The sequence below is a fragment of the Grammomys surdaster genome, unplaced genomic scaffold (genome assembly GCF_004785775.1).
Source record: "Grammomys surdaster isolate TR1022 unplaced genomic scaffold, NIH_TR_1.0 725, whole genome shotgun sequence".
NCBI lineage: Eukaryota > Metazoa > Chordata > Mammalia > Rodentia > Muridae > Grammomys > Grammomys surdaster.
In genome coordinates this window covers 459,603-480,509 of record NW_021605144.1, presented here as the reverse complement: position 1 = coordinate 480,509, position 20,907 = coordinate 459,603, and the positions used below count along the sequence as shown (strand labels likewise).

Sequence of the window (20,907 nt, the reverse complement as noted above, 5' to 3'; positions counted from 1 at the left end):
AAGAAAGACAGAGAGAGAGAGAGAGAGAGAGAGAGAGAGAGAAAGGAAGGAAGGAAGAAAGACAAAAGAGAAGGAGGAAGGGAAGAATGGAAATAAAGAAGACAGAGAAAGAGAGAGAGAGAGAGAGAGAGAGAGAGAGAGAGAGAGAGAGAGAGAGGGAGGGAGGGAGAGGTCTAGTAACATGTAGCATCTGTTCTTTGTGGCCCCAGTTGCACCATCCCTCATTAGGTGTAACCAGAAGCTTGAAAAAGCAACGAGAGGCAAAGGAGAAACTAGTTCCTCCTTCCAATCTTTGAGATGATTTATTCTTATTAAAGTTTGTGGGGGGTTGTGTGATTTGCTTTATTTTGCCTGGTATGTGTTAATGTGATGAAGAATTTGCTGCTTTGTTCTTGATGTGAAAACATATCAGGCATATCCCAGACAGTAAGTCATCCAGGACAGAACCCTTTGGAAAGAGGTTCTGGGAATCCTGTTTGTGGTGCTAGTGGCAAGGTGAGGCAGGCAACCTGCTGATGTGTTCTAGAAGTGGGCACACCAAGGCATCGGCACAAAAGTCAGAGCACACAGGAAGAAAGAGGCGTTCTCTGAAGATACATACACACATTGCTTAGGGCTCTTGGTATGAGAAAATGAACTTTGTTTAGGAGTCCCTGAACCCTACTGAAATGAAAGAGCCTCTGCTTCCTATCCATCCTTCTTTTTCTTTCCATCCTCCCCTGTGCTCGCCTCAGTGTTTTTGAAACTCAAGCTCATCATAAATATTTTGGGCAAATGATTTCCCTTTTCTTTGCCCAAGGTTCCTCACCTGTGTCTTTGCCAGCACCCAGCATCACTCGGTCCTATAACAATCTCTTGTGAAATCAGGATATGGTGAAGGCAGAGCTAAACAGCATGCACTTCTTCTGCCAGTAGGAAGATTACAGTGCCTGGCACTTTAGCAACGTCCCAGCACTTGGCCCTCTTCATAAGAGTTTCTGGTGCCCTGGTTTGCTCTCAAAGTGCTCCTACATATGAACTTTAGAAGCCAACTGAGGCTAGCTCTCCTCCCATGACTCCAGGAGTAAAATAACACCCAAACATTTGATGTTCTACCTCAAAATGACCAAAAGAACAAAGTGCCACAAAGAAGCTAATGTTTTCTAAGTTATTAAAGCACTTAGATATATCAGAGAAGAGGATTATGGAAACCATATTCCTCATGTCAAAATTTTACGAGGCAACTTTTTCAGATAAAAATATTTCACATCTTCCAGCATGCAAAGGACAAATGAGTTGAAAGCAGATAGTATAAATAAATGCGCCAGGTGCTTTTTGAATGTGTAACAGCTGCACATTAGAAAATGTAGTGGTAGAGATGCCTATTTTAGTGGTCTCCAGAATTAGAGGTAGGATTACAAATGACAGCATGCTGCTGTAAACCACCAGGCATAGATATCAATGCTCCACCCTGTCTGATATGACACCATCTGGACATAAGTAGTCACAGTTGTTATTTTTCAACATTTATTTTCTTTTCAATTTGTGGCATGGGCTGAGTATGGGAGTTTGGGTGCAAAGAGTAGCCAGCTTGAGGTTCCCAGAAGCTAGAGTGAGAGACATTTGTGAGCTGCCCAACATGGGTTCTGGGAACCGTATTCAAGTCCTCTGCAAGAACAGCAAGGCCTCCTAACCACAAAGCCACTGCTCCAGCCTGTCACCGTTATTTTTAAACAATTGAAATCTTCAAACAACTTCAATTTTACATGGTAACAGGACAAGCATTACTCTAACAATCTTGAAGTTAGCAAATTCTTGACTGAATTTTTGTTTGCAGTTTGATTTTGTGTGTGTGTGTGTGTGTGTGTATGTGTGTACGTGCACACGCGCGAATGTGTGCACTCAGGTCATGTGCAAAGCATGTTCCTGTAGGTAAATGACATTGGATGACAGATAGCACCTTTCATTGATGACCTACAAACCTAGTTTATGTAACCTGATTTCCTAGGCTCTCTTATGAGAATCTGTCAAGTATGAACTTTTCTGACCTCCACGGGCACAAAACATAGACAAAAATAAAAATGTTCAATATTTTTCTTACCTGAAAAATGAACAGTAGATCCAATGACAAACAATTTAGGAAGATTTATCAACAGATATCACTACTGACTGACAGAATGTTATTTTTAAGTATAATTTTTAAGTGAGATTATATGTTTACATTGTAGATTTGTATACACAGCATGCCATGTCTCCGGGATTTAACTTGTTTGACAAAATTGACATGTGGGGGTGGACATACTTGCTGTGTATTTTAAGGTGTTTAGAGGCATCTGTGACCTCTACCACTAGATGCCAGTAACACTCCCCTAACGATGACAGCCAATATTTTACAGACCTTGCCAAATGTCCTCCCACTGGATGGCAAACAACTACAGTTGAGAAACACTGTTCCAGAAACCAAGAGATCTCACCAGAGCCGCGGATCTTTGCTACAGAAGATGAGGACACCCAGGTGACTTCCATCTCCGAGAAATCAAGGAAAGACTTAGAATGTGATCTCTTTAAAATGAATGCCTAGCTGCAAAAATAAAATTCAGTTTCAACAGCATTCTATATTGAAAAACAAATTTCAATTGGTCTAAAATCAGATGAAAATAAATCTATCAAAATATTTAAAAAATGATCAAGAATATAACTCAACCTTCATATGAAAAAGATGAATATGACTGAAACAGAGAACCCTAGCAAAGAAAGCTGAACTATGAGACATCTATATTAAAACTCTTATGAAATAACTATGCAGCATAAGCCAAAGGTTTGAAAAAGTAGGTGAGTTAAGTAACTTATAGCAATTTGGTGATTAATAGCCATGATAAAGGAAAGGTTCCTGCTGACTATTCTTTGAAACATTAAGATGAAACAGTCTGGTCACTTAAACGGCAATCCACAAAGGCAAAAGTTAAAATATATTAAAAGATCATAGTCTGACTGCAATTTCATAAAAATGAAAGCAAAATCACCATCTATCACCTTGATCCCCCAAGACTGGCAAATTTAAAATTTTTGAAATTTTAAGTTATATATGGAAAGAAGGGTGGGTTGTGGTCACAGTTCTACCACAGTCTTAGGATTTAACAGGCTTTTTCAGAATATAGACTATGTATACATTTACCCAGTGTTCTGCATCTATAAAGCCTACCTCTGACAATATTCTCACATACACACTGGATAGATAGATAGATAGATAGATAGATAGATAGATAGATAGATAGATAGACAGGCATACATATTGCCTTGAAAATATACATCAAATTGTTAGTGGAAATTAACTTCAAGGGGAAAATGTGAATTTCAATCTATGCACATCGTGGTGGTCAAAGTTTTACACAAATATGTATTGTATAACTTTTACTAAATTATAGAATTTCATATTATATAAAAGTAGAGAAATAAAAACAGGATGCTGAAAGAAACAGCTTCTGAAACCTGTGATTATAGTTCTAAGATACTACGACTTAAGTCTAGTCTACAAATAGATTTGGAAAGGGGACTCACCATCTGTATCTCCACACTGTAGATGCTTTTAAGGAAAAGGTAGGTAGAGCAAGCCATAATTTAGTTCAAAGTCAACCCGGTCCACATGAGACCCTGTCTCAAAAGAATAACAAAGGCAAAAAAACAAAGAGAGGAGATGGAGAAAGGCAGTCTGTAAATCCCTCTGGATATGAACTCCTGGCTTAGCTGCTCACCTGATCTTCATGGCATCTTTTCCTGTCAGATGCTCTTTGTTTGGCTGCAAAAGGTTTACCAAGTGGTATGACCAAGATCACCAGCCTAGGAAACCAGTTGGGGCCTGGAGGGGGTACAGAAATCACAATTTAATCAATGTGTGGGGAAAATGTGATTGACGTTCTCTTCATCAGATATGTGCCAGTGTCCCAAGTGGGTGGAGAAATACTGCTTTATCTTAGAAGCATTGGAACGGACAGTGAGAAAACACCCCTTCCCCACTGGCCCTTCCCTTCTACCTCTTGCTCCAACCCCTCTCAGTCCGGCCCTCATTTATTATATGTAAGTACGCTGTAGCTGTCTCCAGACACCCCATAAGAGGGCATCAGATCTCATTACGAGTGGTCATGAGCCACCAGGTGGTTGCTGGGATTTGAACTCATGACCTCCAGAAGAGCAGTCAGTGCTCTTAGCCACTGAGCCATCTCACCAGCCTGACAAGTCTTAAAACCTTCATGAAGCAGTCTCTGCACTGCTGTCTGATGTAACCATCACTGCAGTCGTAGATGAAGGTACTATTACTGTCGAATCTTGCAAATGAGGACACAGTGGCTCAGGGATCGTGGGAACATGTCCCAATGCCACGTAAGAAGTAAGCAGTGACATTTGTTATATGACTTCATAACCTGTCTTAATTACTATATGCTCAACAGTATTTAAATAATAATGTCTTTAAAAAGCTGGCCTATGAGAAGGAAGAACTAAACTAAGGTGTTAGGTATCGTGAAGTGACTCCAAGATAATGCTAGGAGACAGAGCTTAAGCTGCCTGCTTCCTGGTGTGTGAAATGGTTTCTAATACTTCATCACTGGGACAAAGTCTATGAAGAACCATGGCATGCTAGTTGATCCGGCTAAGAAGAGACTGGAGTCTCTTTGGGAACCATGCCTGGTGCAGGAATGTCTGACAAAACAGGAGACCTGTAAGCTGTGCCTATTGGCCTGAATGTCTCAGAGTCGCCTATGAAGTGTCCCGTGTTAAAAGGTTGGGAGTTAGAATCAACACAAACATCTTAGTCATGTGATCCTAAAGTCATTGGGATTCAGGTGACACAAGAACACTGACCATGTGTCATTCAAATTCTTTCCACGTCAAAGCCCCTAGTTTCAGGGTGACTTGTAACAGCTGAGTCACGTTACTGACAGTCAGTGGGACGCTAACACAAAAGCCCTCTAGCATGAATGTAAATAGACAGGATGGTGGTTACAGGACATTTTGTAGACTCACTAAGAAAACCAGAGGGTTGGGGTTTGGTTTTGTTCAGTCTTTCAATCAGGTTATTACCACCATTTGTCTCTACAGAATTCTAGAAACACATCCATCAAAAGTAGGAATTGGCTTAGCTGAACATACTGAAGTAAATATGTGTAGCTTGTGTATGTCAAACTAAATTCTAAATACTAAATTCATCGAGAATGATTCTGGATTTTAAATCCAGAACCTGAAGACATGACTTATGCTGTCTAACATTCATGGACCCTGGGTTCAATTTCTTCACAGCAGTGAGAAGCGGATGACACAGCTCGAGCGAGGAAGGAAACAGTAAGAGGGCTTTCCATGTGACTGTAATATTAAGTGATGGATTAAGATACCTGCTTTGGGGCTGGAGAGATGGCTCAGCGGTTAAGAGCACTGGCTGATCTTCCAGAGAACCCAGGTTCAATTTCCAGCAACCAGATGGCAGCTGACAACTGTCTGTAACTTCAGTTCAGAGACTCTGACACCCTCACACGGCAGACAAAACACCAATGCACATAAAATTGGAAAAAGACATCTGCTTTTTAAGATTTGGTTATGTTTAATAATGTGTGTGTGCGTGTGTGTGTGTGTGTGCAAGCATGTGATCATTGGGTATATACACATGAGTGCAGGTGCTCACTGAGCCCAAAAGATGTCAGATGCCCTGGAGCTGGAGTAGGGTACTGGACCACTGGACCTGGGTACTGATAACTTAGCTTAGGCCCTCTCTATAAGAGCAGTATGTGCTATTAACCATTGAGGCGTCCTCCCTACCCCCAGTCCCAATATCCCAATATCTAAGTTTTCTTTCTTGCCTGGCCACAACTTAATTTGATAATGCTGACAGGATCACGAAACTCCAAAATGAAAATGAAAGCTATTCCCAGTCTCTCCTGCCCCCACCCCCCTGTGGGTAATTTTAAAATCTTAAACTGTCAGCAGCAGGAGGTGAGGTTCTCTTCTTAGACCTCATTTTGCATAACTTTAGAGTAAACTAAGTCTCTCTGGGTTCCAGGAGGGGCTTTGTGGAGGTAATCCTTCTTTCTTGCTTTTTCTAATTGGGTCAGATCCCTCCTCTGTAACATGTAGCAATCAACAATATTGTGAATGAATGTTCAGCCAAGCCCAGATAAAGACACAGGCTTGCCACTGCACACCCACCCAAGCAGCAGGGAAAGCTGAGTCATCCAGGAAGACACATTCCCTCCCAGGAACTCATCTTTCCAGCTTGGATTTGGCTTCCTTCACCCACCACATTCTCCAAGTCTGCAAGTGGGTGTAGCTGCTGTTAGCGCTGAGGAATTCATGTAGCCGTAGAAAAATTACATTGGGTTTATAATTATTATTATTGTTATTATTATTATTATTAACTCGGAAGCACAGCCTTTACTTAAAATAACGAATCTTCCCTCTTGCCGGTTAACAGCAGGTCAAAGAGCCACTCACATTACCTCACTGTCTGCTGAACTGGGGCATTTGGTTCATAAAAACAAGTAGGCTACCACTCACTATTTGGGTTCCTTCTGGTGATTTAATTACTAGGTATCACAGTCAACAATTAACTATTAACTACAAACCAAATTTAAAATTTGGTATGTATGGATGGAGCTAGAGAAACAGGCTAAGCCTGGATTGCTTTCTCACAGATACTTTTTTTTTTCTAACCCAGCACCGAAAATGGGAAATTTTCTTAAAACTTTTGACATTTCACTTAAAAGTAATTAACCCTGCATTTGATCTCCAGGACAGTGATGGTGGAAGCCATCACATTGTAACTACGGAGACTTTCAGTGTATTCTGCAGGTTCCACCTCTTGCTATTGAATCAAGGAAAGATGAGAGCTAAGCAGAAGGGGGCTGTGGTTCTTATGGCCCTGACACGGTGATGGTGAACAGGAGCTTGTGGGCTCCATTAAACATGCATGAAACTCCCATTGCAACAAAGAAAGTTGGACACACCTAGAAGTGGAAGGATTGGTGTTTACAAGATGAATGAGGGAGGAGCATGAGGAGCCAGGCAGCATTGTGACATCCTAAGCAATGTTTGCAGCCTACACCGTGTTCTTTCATTGCTGTATGTACACCTGCTTAATCTGCTTCAGACTTTTTTTTTTTTGCCACTGAAAAACGCACAAAAGATGCTTTATACCTACATGTCCTTCTTCTGACTCCAGATGTAGTTGTTACGTCCTTAGCAACAGAGCACATGCCGGTGTTGGACCATGTCAGAAATCTTGTCAAGAGCATGGACTGTTTCACACAGAGTGGAGATATGGCTTCTGATTCTGGTAGCGTATTTACTCCAAAGAAATGTGAACTCGGGACATATGCCAACGAAAGCTGTGGACCCAGAAGCATTCATGAATGTTGTAAGTTGGGGTTTTCCATGTTTGGCGGGAGTGAGGGGTGATGTGTTAACCTTTACATTTGTGAAGTAGCTGCGTGCTCTGTTATTTTTATATACTGAAATATTTCATGCTAGGACATGCTAGAACAGTATGGTGCAAACAACACTGGAAGAAAGCTGAACTGGTTGTCAGCAGACTGTGGGGGGTGGGGAGAGGAGGTGCTTCCCAATCAAAGTCAGTGATTTGGGGTGAATGACTTAATCATCGCTTTGGGCTTCAAGAGCAGCTTAACTCTTTGTTGAACCTTCAGAGTCACCCAATAAACAAGGAAATAGTTGAAACCTTTGGAGCCTTCCCTGATGATTTTCATTTTGTCTTTTTTATTTTCTTGCTTTATCCCTTTGGTAAAAATATCACCTCTGAGCTCTTGCTATGAAAGCATGTACTTCTAGTAGCTCCTGTTCTTATCCTGCTCGGGAGGCTAACTGTCAAATAGCAATGAGAGGTCTGTTTGTGCTAGAGAAGGCATGTAAGAAAGATGCACAAATGATGACACATCTCTTCAGAAGTCTTTGGGAGAATTTTTGTGTTGACTCTCAAACCCCAAACTAAGTTTTATTTCATGATCACCATATAGTATCATTTATTCTACAGAAGGCATTGTGATAAAAAGTTGCAGAGATACATTGCTCCGACCTGGAGATATGACTGTCTATACTCTTCAAATCAAGGCACTAAGAATAAAGAAGCATTTAAACCAGTTAAACAAGCCCCACCGCTATGCTTGGTGGACCTACAATTTAAACTCAGGTCCGCCTAAACACACGCCTGTAATTATAGCCGCTGTGCAATAAACCCTACCAGATGACAGGGTGGAGAACCGACTTCCAAATGAGTGACATGATTGTGTTGGACATTTCGCAGTCTCACCTAATATCTCCATCAAAAGTGGTAACAGGTCTTGGTAACTTTTATACAAGACCCTTTTTCTACAAACTCTTTTTCTCTAGGATTTTTTGCATGGTTTCTAAACCCAACAGCCTGTGAAAAAGTTTGTTTGTTTGTTTGTTTTATCTGAATCTCCATAGTACTATCAGGTTTCCATCATCACTCTGATAGCTGACATAGCCTCTAAGACTTACAGACTGTGGAAACGTTCTGAGTCGGCAGAGTACAAATATCTACAGTCTCTGGAGGCTTCTTTGTCCCATTCAATGTCTAGCTAATGCTTGTCCTCCTGGTACACTGCTGCAGATCCTCAAGAGTCCTGACTGTTCCACACAAATTTCTCGAGTTTTAGGGTACATGGAGTTCCTTTGACAAAGATTACTTTCCTAGACTAATCAGAAGCTCCACGCTGTCAGGACTCCTGGAAGGTGCTGGACTCCATCACTTCAGGTGCCTGAAGTCATGCTATTCACCATGGCCACAGAGAAATCTCAGAAAATCAAAAGCTGGTAATCCAGCATAAAAACCAAACTCTCAATTACTGATCACAAGACTAAGATCAAAGGTGAGAAAAGGTGAGATCAAAATGAGAAACTAATCCAGAATGTAGAAAAATATTTTGTAGCCTGAATTCAGAAGAATAAATAGGAGGTAGGTAGGGGGCATCTGGCAAAGAGGTCACCATGTTGAGGAAGTAGGGTAGCTGACAGCATGCCATGTTCAAGATGAAAATGTTGACCTTTAAAGGTTAGTGCTTTTATTGCAAGAGCAGTATATACCCCTTGTAGGGAACCTACGAACTTCAGATGCCGATAATGCTTATTAATACATTAGCACACAGAGCTAACCACCAACAGCTTTATCATGTCCTGTCATTGCCTTCTAAATCTATGAAGGTTTCTGTTTTCTAAGAGAAGACTAAGGAGCATCATACACAATTTCCTATTTTCTAATACTTTCTACTAACAGTATGCATCACAAAGGATGTCCCAACATTTTAAACATCTTCCAAGAACATTATTCAACTTTCTGTATCATATTCTACATTTTGGTGTGCATAGTTGTCCCAGGTTAGATCATTTAGGGAGCAGCTATACTTTAAAGCATAACTCACATGAAAGATGTATATTAAGAACCCTTGTAGCTAGGTACAGTGGCATACACCATATAGTTACTATATGTCACTATGTCATGTATGTCACATACACACCAATGTTTCTAAAAATGAACAAATGACAAAGGGTAAAACCTTTTCTTTCAAGGCATGATCCTTTATCTGTCCTAGAACTCCTACTGTAGAATAGGCTGGCCTCAAATTCATAGAGATCATCTGCCTCTGCTTCTCAAGAGCTGGGGTTAAAGGTATATGCCACCAATGCTGGGCTAACCCTTCTTAAAATATTGTTTTAATGCACATAACTGATTTTTTTCCTTCAGGTATTTTTAATTTACACTTAGGATGGCAAAAGCATTCCAAGCTCAAGTACAGTTTGGATACTACAGTGAGGTTCTGACTCAAAAAGTGTGTGTGTGTGTGTGTGTGTATGTATGTATGTGTGAATATACACATATATGCATATATGTATATATACAGTGCTATATTTGATTATGTAGCCAAGCATAGTGATGCATGCTTTTAATTCCAGCACTCAAAACACAGAAACAAACGTATCTCTGTGAATTCAAGGCTAGCCTAGTCTACATATCAAGTTCTGGGATATCCAGGGCTACATAGAAAAAGAGACCTTGTCTCAAAACACAAAGAAAAATAAATGGTATTAAAACATCTTACTCTTTAGAATATGTTAGATCTGTATTTTTTATGTAGACAAATTTGTTTCTTAATATTATCTTGTATGAGCTCTCTTGTCAAATATAGCCTGTTAGCCATCACTAACAATGGTCACTAACATATAATCGTTTTCTGAGATACCCATGCCCATAACCTCTACCTTCTGTCTTCTCTCAGGTAGTTCTTTAGTCTTAGATGAATTCAAATTTTACCTCCTCCATAAAAGTTTCCCTAACTAATCCCGTTCATGAGTCTCTCCCTGCTCAGAGTTCCTCCACCCACTTCCTTATCTTACACCCTTAAACCAGACCTTATGCATGACCCCTTGATGACAAATTATATAAATCTCAGAAGCCCTCAAACATTTCATGGTTGAATCTTAGCTCTCCACACTGTCCTCAATGGTGATTCTTGAAGGGATAGTCTCTCCAGAACAAACAGCTTCAACAACATCTGGAAGCTTATTAGAAACATCAGTGTTTTGAGTCTACCCCAGACCTGCCAGAACTTTAAGAATGGAATCCAACAATCTGTGTCCTGATAAATCCTCTAAGTATACTGATGCATGATCAAAATGACCTAAATTAACTCTGCAACAGTGCTATGTGCACACATGTGCACACACACACACACACACAATTCCATAATATTTGGTTAGTTGAGTTTTAATTGTGTGCTTATTGGGTTTTAATTATATATAACACCTACAGAGTGTCCACTGTTGGTGTTAGGCACTAATTAATTAATGTTCTATGCACATTCCTTGTCTTATCCTATCCAGAAGGATCTAGCAGAGGAATAGAGGAAGAAACAGGTTTTCAATATCAGAGAAAATGTGTGTGTGGGATTAGATCTCTGGTGAGACCATGGCTTTTCTCCTTAGTGACTATGTTTGTTGCTCTGTATTCTGTGTTGTGCCTTCTGCACATGATTTCTCTCTTACTCATTTCTTAGCAGCTCCTAATTGAGATAGTCCCCTTCTCTGACTGATGAGACAGTGACAGTTGGCAAGCGCCATGAGGCGGTGTAGGAGGAAGAGTTTCAGCATGCACTCGTGTTTGAAGTAGAAATGTTTAGCAGGTGATCCAGTGTAGGCAGGCAGGAGTCTGAGACCCTTGAAATTGCATAGAAAAAAAATGTTTATGCATAGCATTTTTATAGTTATTCCCAAATTCACAGAGGGTTTTTTTTTTTCAGTTTAAAAGCTTAAGAAATACTGTTCTTCAGTCTTTGAATTTAAAACTAAAAAAACCTAAAGGGCTGAGGGGACAAAGAAGTCCCAAGTCACCACAGAACAGGCACTATGGTACAATGGCCTGGCTTCTTGACCTGAGCTCAAGAATCTGTACATCTGTTGATCCTGGATGTCTCTGGGGCACATCCAGACTTTGGAATCTGTGTTTTGGCTCAGTGTTTTTCAAGAGCCAGAATTCTGGGAAGACCTGTTCTCCCATCAGAGTTCCTAATACAGTGGGTCATTGCCATGTTCTGCCTTCCTACCAAGTGCTTAGGTAAGGCTGACAGAATTACCTCCCAACTTCTGAGAACCAGGATCCAGTGTAATCCAGGATCCAGAATAATTTAAAAAGTGAGAGAAATTGGGTATAATTTAGTGGCAGAGCATTTGTCTAACTTGTGAGGCCCCAGGTTTGCTCACCAATACTGAAAAATATAAAAACTAATCACATTTAAATCCAAGGAGAATTGGCTGGTTTGACTAAGGTAGTATCAGTTAGGGAAAGGTCAGGACCTTCTTGCAATACCTAAGAAACTACTCTTACCTTTGAGTTGTTGAGACTATGCCCTTGTAGACCTGAAGTCTAAATAAATGTTGAGGTTTTTGTTTGTTTTTCTATAGAGCGAAATCATCAAACACAAGGGTTATCCCAGTGAGGAGTATGAAGTTCCAACCGAAGATGGGTACATCCTTTCTGTGAACAGAATCCCTCAAGGACAGACACAATTTAAAAAAGAAGGTATGGTTTACTCAGTGTCACCCCAACATGATCTTCTTCTTGAAGCCCAGATTTTCTTGATATGTAGAGTTGAGTTTTGGTTCTTAGAATGGCCTGAGATCCCTTGGTTAGGGGGAAAGATAGTGTCAGCTCCCAAATAATCCCTACCCCCATTACCAGATTATATTTCATCCATACCCATAGTCATCAACGTCTCAGACATATGTTTCAAATATACCTTTGATCTCCAGAGGGAACACAGGGGAAGAACACATAACAAGCAGTTTTGGGAACTTGGGTTCAATCACCATCACTACAAATAAAACAAAACAAAGCAAATACTACAAACGAAACAAAACCTTCAGGAAAAACATCCATTTTCATGCATTCTGGCACTTAATCCATTCCCAAACCCCTCCTACATAAATATTCTAGAACATTCCCTGATGATCCCTTGAAAATACCACATGGGGGCTTTCATTCTTCTTGAGCTCCTATGAAGTACCTGATTGTCAACACTGTACAACATGTGGCCCATCCAAAGAGCACCTTGAATATTCATGATGTTGCCTCGTTTTCCACCAAAGACTAAGAAGCAGTCTCTAGGTGCACATATTTCCATTTTCAATGTGTTTTATGGCATTTGCTTAATTTCACTTTTATATGAGGCTCTAGACTGACACTGTTTTTTAAACATTCATCCTCGTCAACCAAGTATGCACATATCTGTTTCCACTGGGCTCTGTGCTTTTCATATTTTGTTACTGCATATATAACGGCAACTATATTGTCTGTCATGGGTGTGAAAATATAACTTCCCGTTTCCTTTCTGTATAACAGCTTTAATGCCAAGTGCTTCATTTCCTTAGTTCCATATAATTTTCTGTATCACTCTGCCACACCCAACTGTGTGACTAGACCAGAAAGACCATGCTAATACTTGGTAGTGTGTGGCATTCAAATCAAGATATTTATCAGAATGTAGCCTGTGTTCTTATCTAACACTGGACAAATGTTACTGGTTTGTGGTGTAAAAGTTTCAGAATTCTATTTATCCCAATAGGCACACCTGTAGCCTTTTTCAAAATGAGTGTTCTTGCCCCGGGCTGCATGGCTGTACCTGCTGCATGCCTACTCCATTTCCATGATAGGGCCAGTTTTCCAAGACCCTTCTTTCCTGACAACCCTAGTCTGATTGCAGCCTCATGCCGTCTATTAACACCCGGCGTCACATCTCCTGTTTTCCCTTACTACGCCTAAAGACATATTTTCATGGTAGTTTATCGTCTTTTCTTCTTCCACCAGAGTGGAACCTCATGGAGAGCAGGGGCTTCTCTGTTTTCATTCATGTGTATTCAACAATAAACACTTCACTGAGAACAGTCTGGGGCTACTAAAATTTATCTGTGAGATGAAGGAAAGGAAATGTGCACATAACTGAGTACCCTGGAAACAGAGGCTTTTCATTAAGTTCCACAAATCCTACAGGCTTGGGCAAGGCATCCTTCTTCCTGTCAAGTGACTGTGCTGATTACTCTGTGTGGAGGACACCAGGGTCAAAAGTTACTACTCACAGGTTGCTGATTGGTCACACGGCATGAGTGTTGACATTGCTTTTAGTCCGGTTGGTGTACAGTACAGTTCCACATGATGATATTCTTAGAGTTCCTCTTACTACCTAGTGGGCTGTAATTTATTACCATTATTTATTTATTTGAGTTTTGACCATGTCTTGCTGTATAGCCCAGGCTGGCCCCAAACTCATGATCCTCCGAATTAGCCTCCTCAGTCCTGGTACTATAGGTATGTGCCACACACCCAGCTTATAACTCTATTCTGATCGACACATTTCCCTGAAATGTGAGTCAGTTTTACATGTGGAGTCTTTGTCACTAGACTATTTTTTTACAAATGTACATGTGCATGTATGTGTTCGTCATTATAAGATACCTTCTTCTGAAACAGTTCTAATATTTTCTGAAGATGTAATAATAACAGTTGAACACTAAAAGTTCCTCAAAACAATGTTGGGAGCTGCATTCTAGTGCTTTTTTTTTTAACAGGCTGTGTGCATCTGTTCCTTGTGATGTATCTTATTTGTTCATAGCAAAAATCCTATTTTCTGGTGGTGAAGAAATTAAAACACAAAAGCATTAAATAATCGACTGAGATAATCAACCTAGCAAGCAATACAAAGATAGGTTTGCATGTATGATTTCTCTGGTATGCAAGTCCTTGTATGTAAAGAAAGAAAGAAGAGTAGAGAACGCCTCACCAGTTAGAATTTTCTCTTGTTTGCAGGATCCAGGCCAGTGGTGTTACTGCAGCATGGCCTTCTTGGGGATGCTAGCAACTGGATTTCCAACCTGCCCAACAACAGCCTGGGTTTTATTCTGGCGGATGCTGGCTTTGATGTGTGGATGGGAAACAGCCGAGGAAACACCTGGTCTCGGAAGCACAAGACCCTCTCCATAGACCAAGATGAGTTCTGGGCTTTCAGGTACAAGAATGCTTTGAGGACTGATGTGGATACAGATGTGCCTAGAAGCACTGGGTAAAGAATTGTGACTTGTGGTATTTGGATTGCTCATATCCAAGTCCCTACTCAATATCCCTCAGTTGTCCTTATGATCTTATGCTGCTATGGGTGAATATAGGAAAGACTGGGTCTCTCAAGGTCTAGCTGGTGGATTGAGAGCAATGCGTGGTGTCAGGTGATTGAGAATGGAGTGGGAAAGGTATTGAGCCATTTCCCTGTGACTTATTATCTGGGATTAACTCCCTCATATATGATGACAACAGGACTGACACCCCCAGGACATGAGACCAAGTGTCATTAAATAGGGATTTAACAATCGTTGTGTGTCATTACCTTAAGTAGTATTTCTCATAGCCTTACTCAAGTTCCTAATGTCCTTACTGACCACTCATGGTCAACCTGTTCTTTATGCCTTTGGTCAGATAAGAGTTCTGCTACCATTCCAGCATTCATACTGCAAAGAAATCTGCATTCCTCTAAGCTGTTTTAGTTACAGGGTAGAACACGCCTTACAGTAGGGGGTGGCTTGAGTGTTCAAAACTTCTCAATAGTCATTACTATATTAAAGCATCTGGAGAGAATAGACATTTCTAACAGTCTGTGCCCTGACAGAGTCACCACAGGTTTGAAACAAATTCATCTCAAAGATTGTGAGGAACACAGTAACAAGCTAACAGAGCTGACACTGGTTGAGGGGGACATGTTGGCAGTTCCTGGGGGATTCTGACTGTGTTCTGTTTGTATTATTGTCGAATAACTTTGTCTTTTCCCTTTGTAGTTTTGATGAAATGGCTAGGTTTGACCTTCCAGCTGTGATAAACTTTATCTTACAGAAAACAGGCCAGAAAAAGATCTATTATGTCGGCTATTCACAGGGCACCACCATGGGTAGGTTCACAGGAAAGAAGGTTGGTATACACAGAAGTATGAGGCTGTGAGCCTGTGAGCCTGTGACCCAAGCTGTGGCTGGGCTCAGTCAATCACTCCTCTCACCTGGCCTTCTCCCCTTCAGTGGCTCTAAAAGCTTCAGGGAACAAAGACGGAACTGAAGGAAACCTGGGATGTGGTAGAAAGGCGAGAGGTGTGGATTCAAACACCATCTCTGCTATTCTTTAGATGATACCCTAAAGGAAATCCTTCATCACTCTGGTCTCAATTTCTTCATCTGCAAAATGGAGATAATAATTCTCTCTTATGAGTATTCTAACTGACTGGACTACATAATACAATCATGCATGTTAGCTCTGTGAAGGTAGGTATTTTGTCTAATGCACAGATGTAATAGATGTTTCTATTCTGTGGCATGTCCCACCTCCCATGAATTTATTCAGTGAATGAAGCCTCAGGTTCACAGTTGGCCTCACAGTGATCAGTAAGAAAGACACAGAGTGTTATCACTGAATGACAAGCAGACCTGGTAGTGTGAACTCAAGTTTCTCTCTTTACCAGTGTTTGAGATTAGGTGATTACATCCAGCTTTGAGAGAATCTTCAAGAGACTCAGATAACAGCCCCTCAGGATAAGATCACTTATATTGGGAGGTGGAAATGGGGCTATTCTGGCCTCATATCAGAACTAAACCAATAGGGAAGTACTTGTTAGGCTTGGGTTGGGAGACAAAAAGATCTATGTAACCAAATGAGGGTTTCTGAGACTAATCAGGGCTCTTTATCTGTGTTTTGAAGTTAAACCCTGAATTGAGAACAGGAGCACAGTTTTCTTGGGGTAAAAATCTGCACTTTTTAGTAAGGGTAGCATGTTTACCTACCAGAACAGGGTTTATACTCATTAAAAAGATGAAGTTAAGCAGATTCAATGCTATCTTCATATTGTTTTTTGCTTTCATAATAACTGCCTTATATGTATACTTACCAACTGCATCATTTTGCTTGATCACTGAAGAAGAATATTTGGAAGAAATCTATATCTCCATTTTACAGATGAATAAAGTGCAATATAATGAAAGACCAGGAACTTCACCCAGTAACTACACTTGCACGTGTCTAATAACCAGTGTAGCATAAGAGAAACACATTGCATTCTATGTGGGAATTCTATGTATACATTTCTCAATTCTGAAGAGTCTTATTTCCATGTCCACAACCACTTGGGATTAGGAAGTCAAATCTCTCTAAGAACAGACATGGATACCTTTGAGCCTACTTATGACTTTAGGTCAATAATCTTCCAGCGGCACTGGGTTAACTCATAGGATGCTTGCTGTTGCCTTAACTCAACAGTACACCATGGTGCCAGCAGAACATGTTGTTGCTCTGGTCACAGGGACTCACACCCCAGGTGGTTTGCTTCTGCCAAAGCTCTCATTGGTCATTTAACTGTCACCAAGCTTACCTTTCTACTAGCTTTCCCATGGCCACTTACCTCTGTCTGAAATCCCTCGGGTTTAGGCTCTGTCTCACTCTATTAAAAGAATAAAGGACTTAATATACTTACTTTGAGAAGTTCAAAGGAGAAGGTAGAATGATGAGAAAAATCTATTGTATGTGCAAGTGCAACTTTTTATAGGAAAGTTTATGTGTAACAAATTGGTCAGCTTTTCCCCTAAAATTTACTCAACCCCAGGAGACACGTCATACAGAGTGGCAAAGACTAAACTAGACACAGCCAAGCTCTAGACTACAACTTTTCTCAAGCAGATAGCATAGTTTATCCACAAAACTAACCTGACTCTGAAGAACAGTGAGCACAGTTAACTGGCTATTTTTGTTTGTCTCTCTCCCTTGCTTTCTATCACTCACAGCACAGTCCATATCTATTGGGAACTATGTGGTTTACTAGGACCTCTTGGGTTTTATTCATGGAACCAGCTAATTTCCTATCAAAAAAAAATTCCTGCAATCACTGAGGATCATTGCTCACATCATGTGACATCCTGTAAAACTAAGGTCGTATTGGGAATCAAAAATTCTAGTGGCTGCTGGAACTGAGAGCTCAAATTCAGTGTGCTCATTTTTAAGTGATCCTCTAAAGTAGGAAAGAAGTCTGGGTCTTATACTTTCCTTATCTTAACTTTGGATAACAGCAATGGGCTGCAGTATTGCTAGCTCTCATCAAACCACTGGTACAATTACAGTGTTTCATAGCTCTTCACTCCAGACATCTTCTTAAAATAGTTTTTCTATACTCAATTGGTTCAGCTTAACATCAAGGTAAAGGTGCTGAAAGCAGGACTGGATGCTGTTTTCAGAAGAATATATGAGCAAGAAATCAAAGATAAGTCTAATGGTAAACCATATTAAAATAAAACCCCCAAACTTGCTTTGCATGAAGAGCAGTCTTCCTGGGAGAGGTTATTGATGGTTCTCAGATCTTAACATTTGAGGAGAGTTCTAATCTGGTCAGAATTAATCTGGAGAGGACAGGCATGTACATTCCCATCTTTTTTGTACTCACAGTATAGCTGAGAGAGCAAGAGATAATAACAAGTCTCTTGTGTGTTTGCCCTTGCAAACAGCTAGCAAACCTAGCCAGATGCAGAGAGCTGTATAGAAGGATCCCGTCTTCTCTTATACCCATTCACTTTCTGAGAGTGGAACAGGGGTCTTGAGTTTAGGTTTTTCTCATCCACAAACTGGAGATTGCAGCCTAAACAGAGAATGTGCAAATATCCCTGATTTCAAATGTAAGATCTGTCCTGGCTTCATGGGACAGCTTTTCTCTTCCATAGGGTCAGCAGAGATCGTCCTCACTATACAAGAGTACATATGTGGGAAAATTGTTCTCTCCACTCCAGGTGTAAGAGCTGAACAATTTAATTCAATGAGAACTTTCTACTTGAAAACAAGTCTAAAAGATTGAAATCCAGACATTTTTGCATTGAGCTCCCTCAAAACGCGCTCGCGCGCGCGCACACACACACACACACACACACACACACACACTACATCCCTGAAGTCTATAGCTGCATTAGAGGAAGGTTAAGACATAATCACACATAATTATTAAGGAATTTTGACAGAAGTAAAATATGCATTTTATAAGTTCTTAGCTATTCAGTTCCCATGGTGATAAATTTTTCTCTCTTACAGGCTTTATTGCATTTTCCACAATGCCAGAGCTAGCTCATAAAATCAAAATGTATTTTGCCTTAGCCCCTATAGCCACTGTTAAATATTCGAGAAGTCCTGGGACCAAATTTCTGCTGCTGCCAGATATGATGATCAAGGTATGTGACACCCCAGATGCCTCTGTCTGCAGGAAAGTCTTTTAGACCAGTTCCTTGTAATAACACTTTAAATGAAAGCCATTTTCTTTCTGGGTATATTGTCATGGACACTATTTCATCTCTTCTCTTTACAGGGATTATTTGGCAGACAAGAATTTTTATACCAGACTAGATTTTTCAGACAGCTTTTTATTTACCTTTGTGGCCAGATGATTCTTGACCAAATCTGCAGCAACATCATCTTACTAATGGGAGGTTTTAACACGAACAACATGAACATGGTGAGTGGGAATGTCGTTTCCTAAGCAAAGCTGGGAGTTTCCAGTCTCAGTACTTGAAAATGAGCGGACACTGGCCAAGGGTTAAAGAAACTATGTGCAACCTGTAATCTGTGATTTCCAAGTTGTAAGAAAATGTTGAGCAAGCTGCAGGAGGAGATAAGGCAAGGTTACTGTGAACGCATTGCCAGAGACTAACTTGATAGATTATAGGTGAAGTTGGAAACTTACAGAAAAGAAATAACACGGAGAAAAATAACCAGAAAAATGAAAGTCCTTCAACCATCGCCCATCTCCATGCTCCACAAAGGAACTTTTGATTTGTATTTGATGTCCCTTGATGGAAATGAGTATTTCAGCTTGTTTGGGGTGTCACTACTGGTGGCATCGCTGGGTGAGTTCCCTGCTATGTATGGTTGAAGATTAGTGAACAAAATTATGTGACTAGAGATAATTCCTTGACAAGGAACAAAATTGGACTTAGTGAATTAAAAAGTGGGGCTGGGAAACAACCTCAAAAGAAGCTGAAGTTGACCCTCTACCTGGTGGTTATCAACTTGTGGGTCGTGACCCAACAGAAGACACACAACGGATATCCTGCATATCAGATATTACAAAACTACAGTTATAAATTAGCACCAAAATAATTTTATGCTTGGGGTCACCATAACTGTATCCAAGGGTTGCAGCATCAGGAAGGTTGAGAGCCACTACTCTAGAATTTGTGAAGGTTGACTAACCCTACAGAGATGACAGTGAGGGAGACTGGCCAAGGTGTGGATTTTTCAGGCAGGAGGTCAGTTAAGGCTGACAATGGAGGGCTGCCTGCCTGGACCATTCTCGCTGACCAGAGGAATGTCTTTCATCCTAACAACTTTTCTTTTTAAAGGAGAACCAAGAAGAATTAACTTATAGCCATCGTTTAACAGTCATCTTTACTGTCCCAGGATTAACTGTTCCTGACAACAAACCCATTAGACAAGTATTATTAATAGCTCCACTGTACAGAAACTTGTCCATATCTTCCCTAAAATTAAATTATAGAGCTGGAGTCCTTGTCCTAAATATCTCTAGCAAAGTTACTTATTTATTATTGTTTTATCTATTTTTTTGCAATGCTAGAGTTGAAACTAGTTAAGTTCTTTTTAATGAGAGCCTATTCTCAAATGAACAATGCTGTTTTGTAGGAAGGCAGAGTTGACTGGCATGCACATATCCTCTTCTGTTTAAGGTTATGGATGCTAATTCAATGATGTTCCCATTTCTTAGTGTGACACCATTGAGATCTGATTTTTAACAGGACTGACATCTGGTCTCATAAATCATTATGCTTTGTTACAGAGCCGAGCAAATGTGTATGTCGCCCATACACCTGCTGGAACATCTGTGCAGAATATTCTCCACTGGAGCCAGGTCAGAATGCCCAGCTTGCAGTCCCAGAGAAGGATCCTTGCACATTTTGACTGAAATAGCCATGAAGCCTAATGGCTTCTGTTTATCCTGGGTTAAAATCTGGCCACTTATATTTGAATGTGAGCTTAGTTGAACTTTCCAGAGAAAAGAGGCAAGGGCAGAAAGGGCCTTAAGTCGGTCTTTGCTGCATTTTGAAAGTTAAATGATTCAAATAAGACACTTCTCTGTCTGGAGTCAAAGTTCCAAAGACTGATGGAGGAAATTGTGCTTCAAGTTGTCCTTTTCCACTTGTTGAGCATTACGGTCAAGCTGGAATGAAAATGTAAAGGTGGGCCAATGTACAGAAAGGAATCTTTACAGGAGCTCTTGGTGTGAGCTTTGCAGTCTCAGTAGAGAAGTGTGTGTGTGTGTGTGTGTGTGTGTGTGTGTGTGTGTGTGT

The 20,907-nt window shown here is 40.5% G+C and overlaps 1 protein-coding gene across 1 annotated transcript in view; it reads left to right on the top strand.

Moving 5' to 3' along the window:
- The first annotated feature begins 7,231 nt into the window (after positions 1 to 7,231).
- Lipm (lipase family member M) overlaps positions 7,232 to 20,907 on the top strand; it is a 17,061-nt gene continuing 3,385 nt past the window's right edge. Inside the window, exons 1-7 of the mRNA XM_028782289.1 lie at positions 7,232 to 7,378; positions 11,956 to 12,073; positions 14,354 to 14,552; positions 15,370 to 15,479; positions 18,641 to 18,777; positions 18,912 to 19,058; positions 20,397 to 20,468. Coding sequence (XP_028638122.1) covers positions 7,232 to 7,378; positions 11,956 to 12,073; positions 14,354 to 14,552; positions 15,370 to 15,479; positions 18,641 to 18,777; positions 18,912 to 19,058; positions 20,397 to 20,468 — 930 coding nt within the window. The remainder of the gene's footprint in view (positions 7,379 to 11,955; positions 12,074 to 14,353; positions 14,553 to 15,369; positions 15,480 to 18,640; positions 18,778 to 18,911; positions 19,059 to 20,396; positions 20,469 to 20,907) is intronic.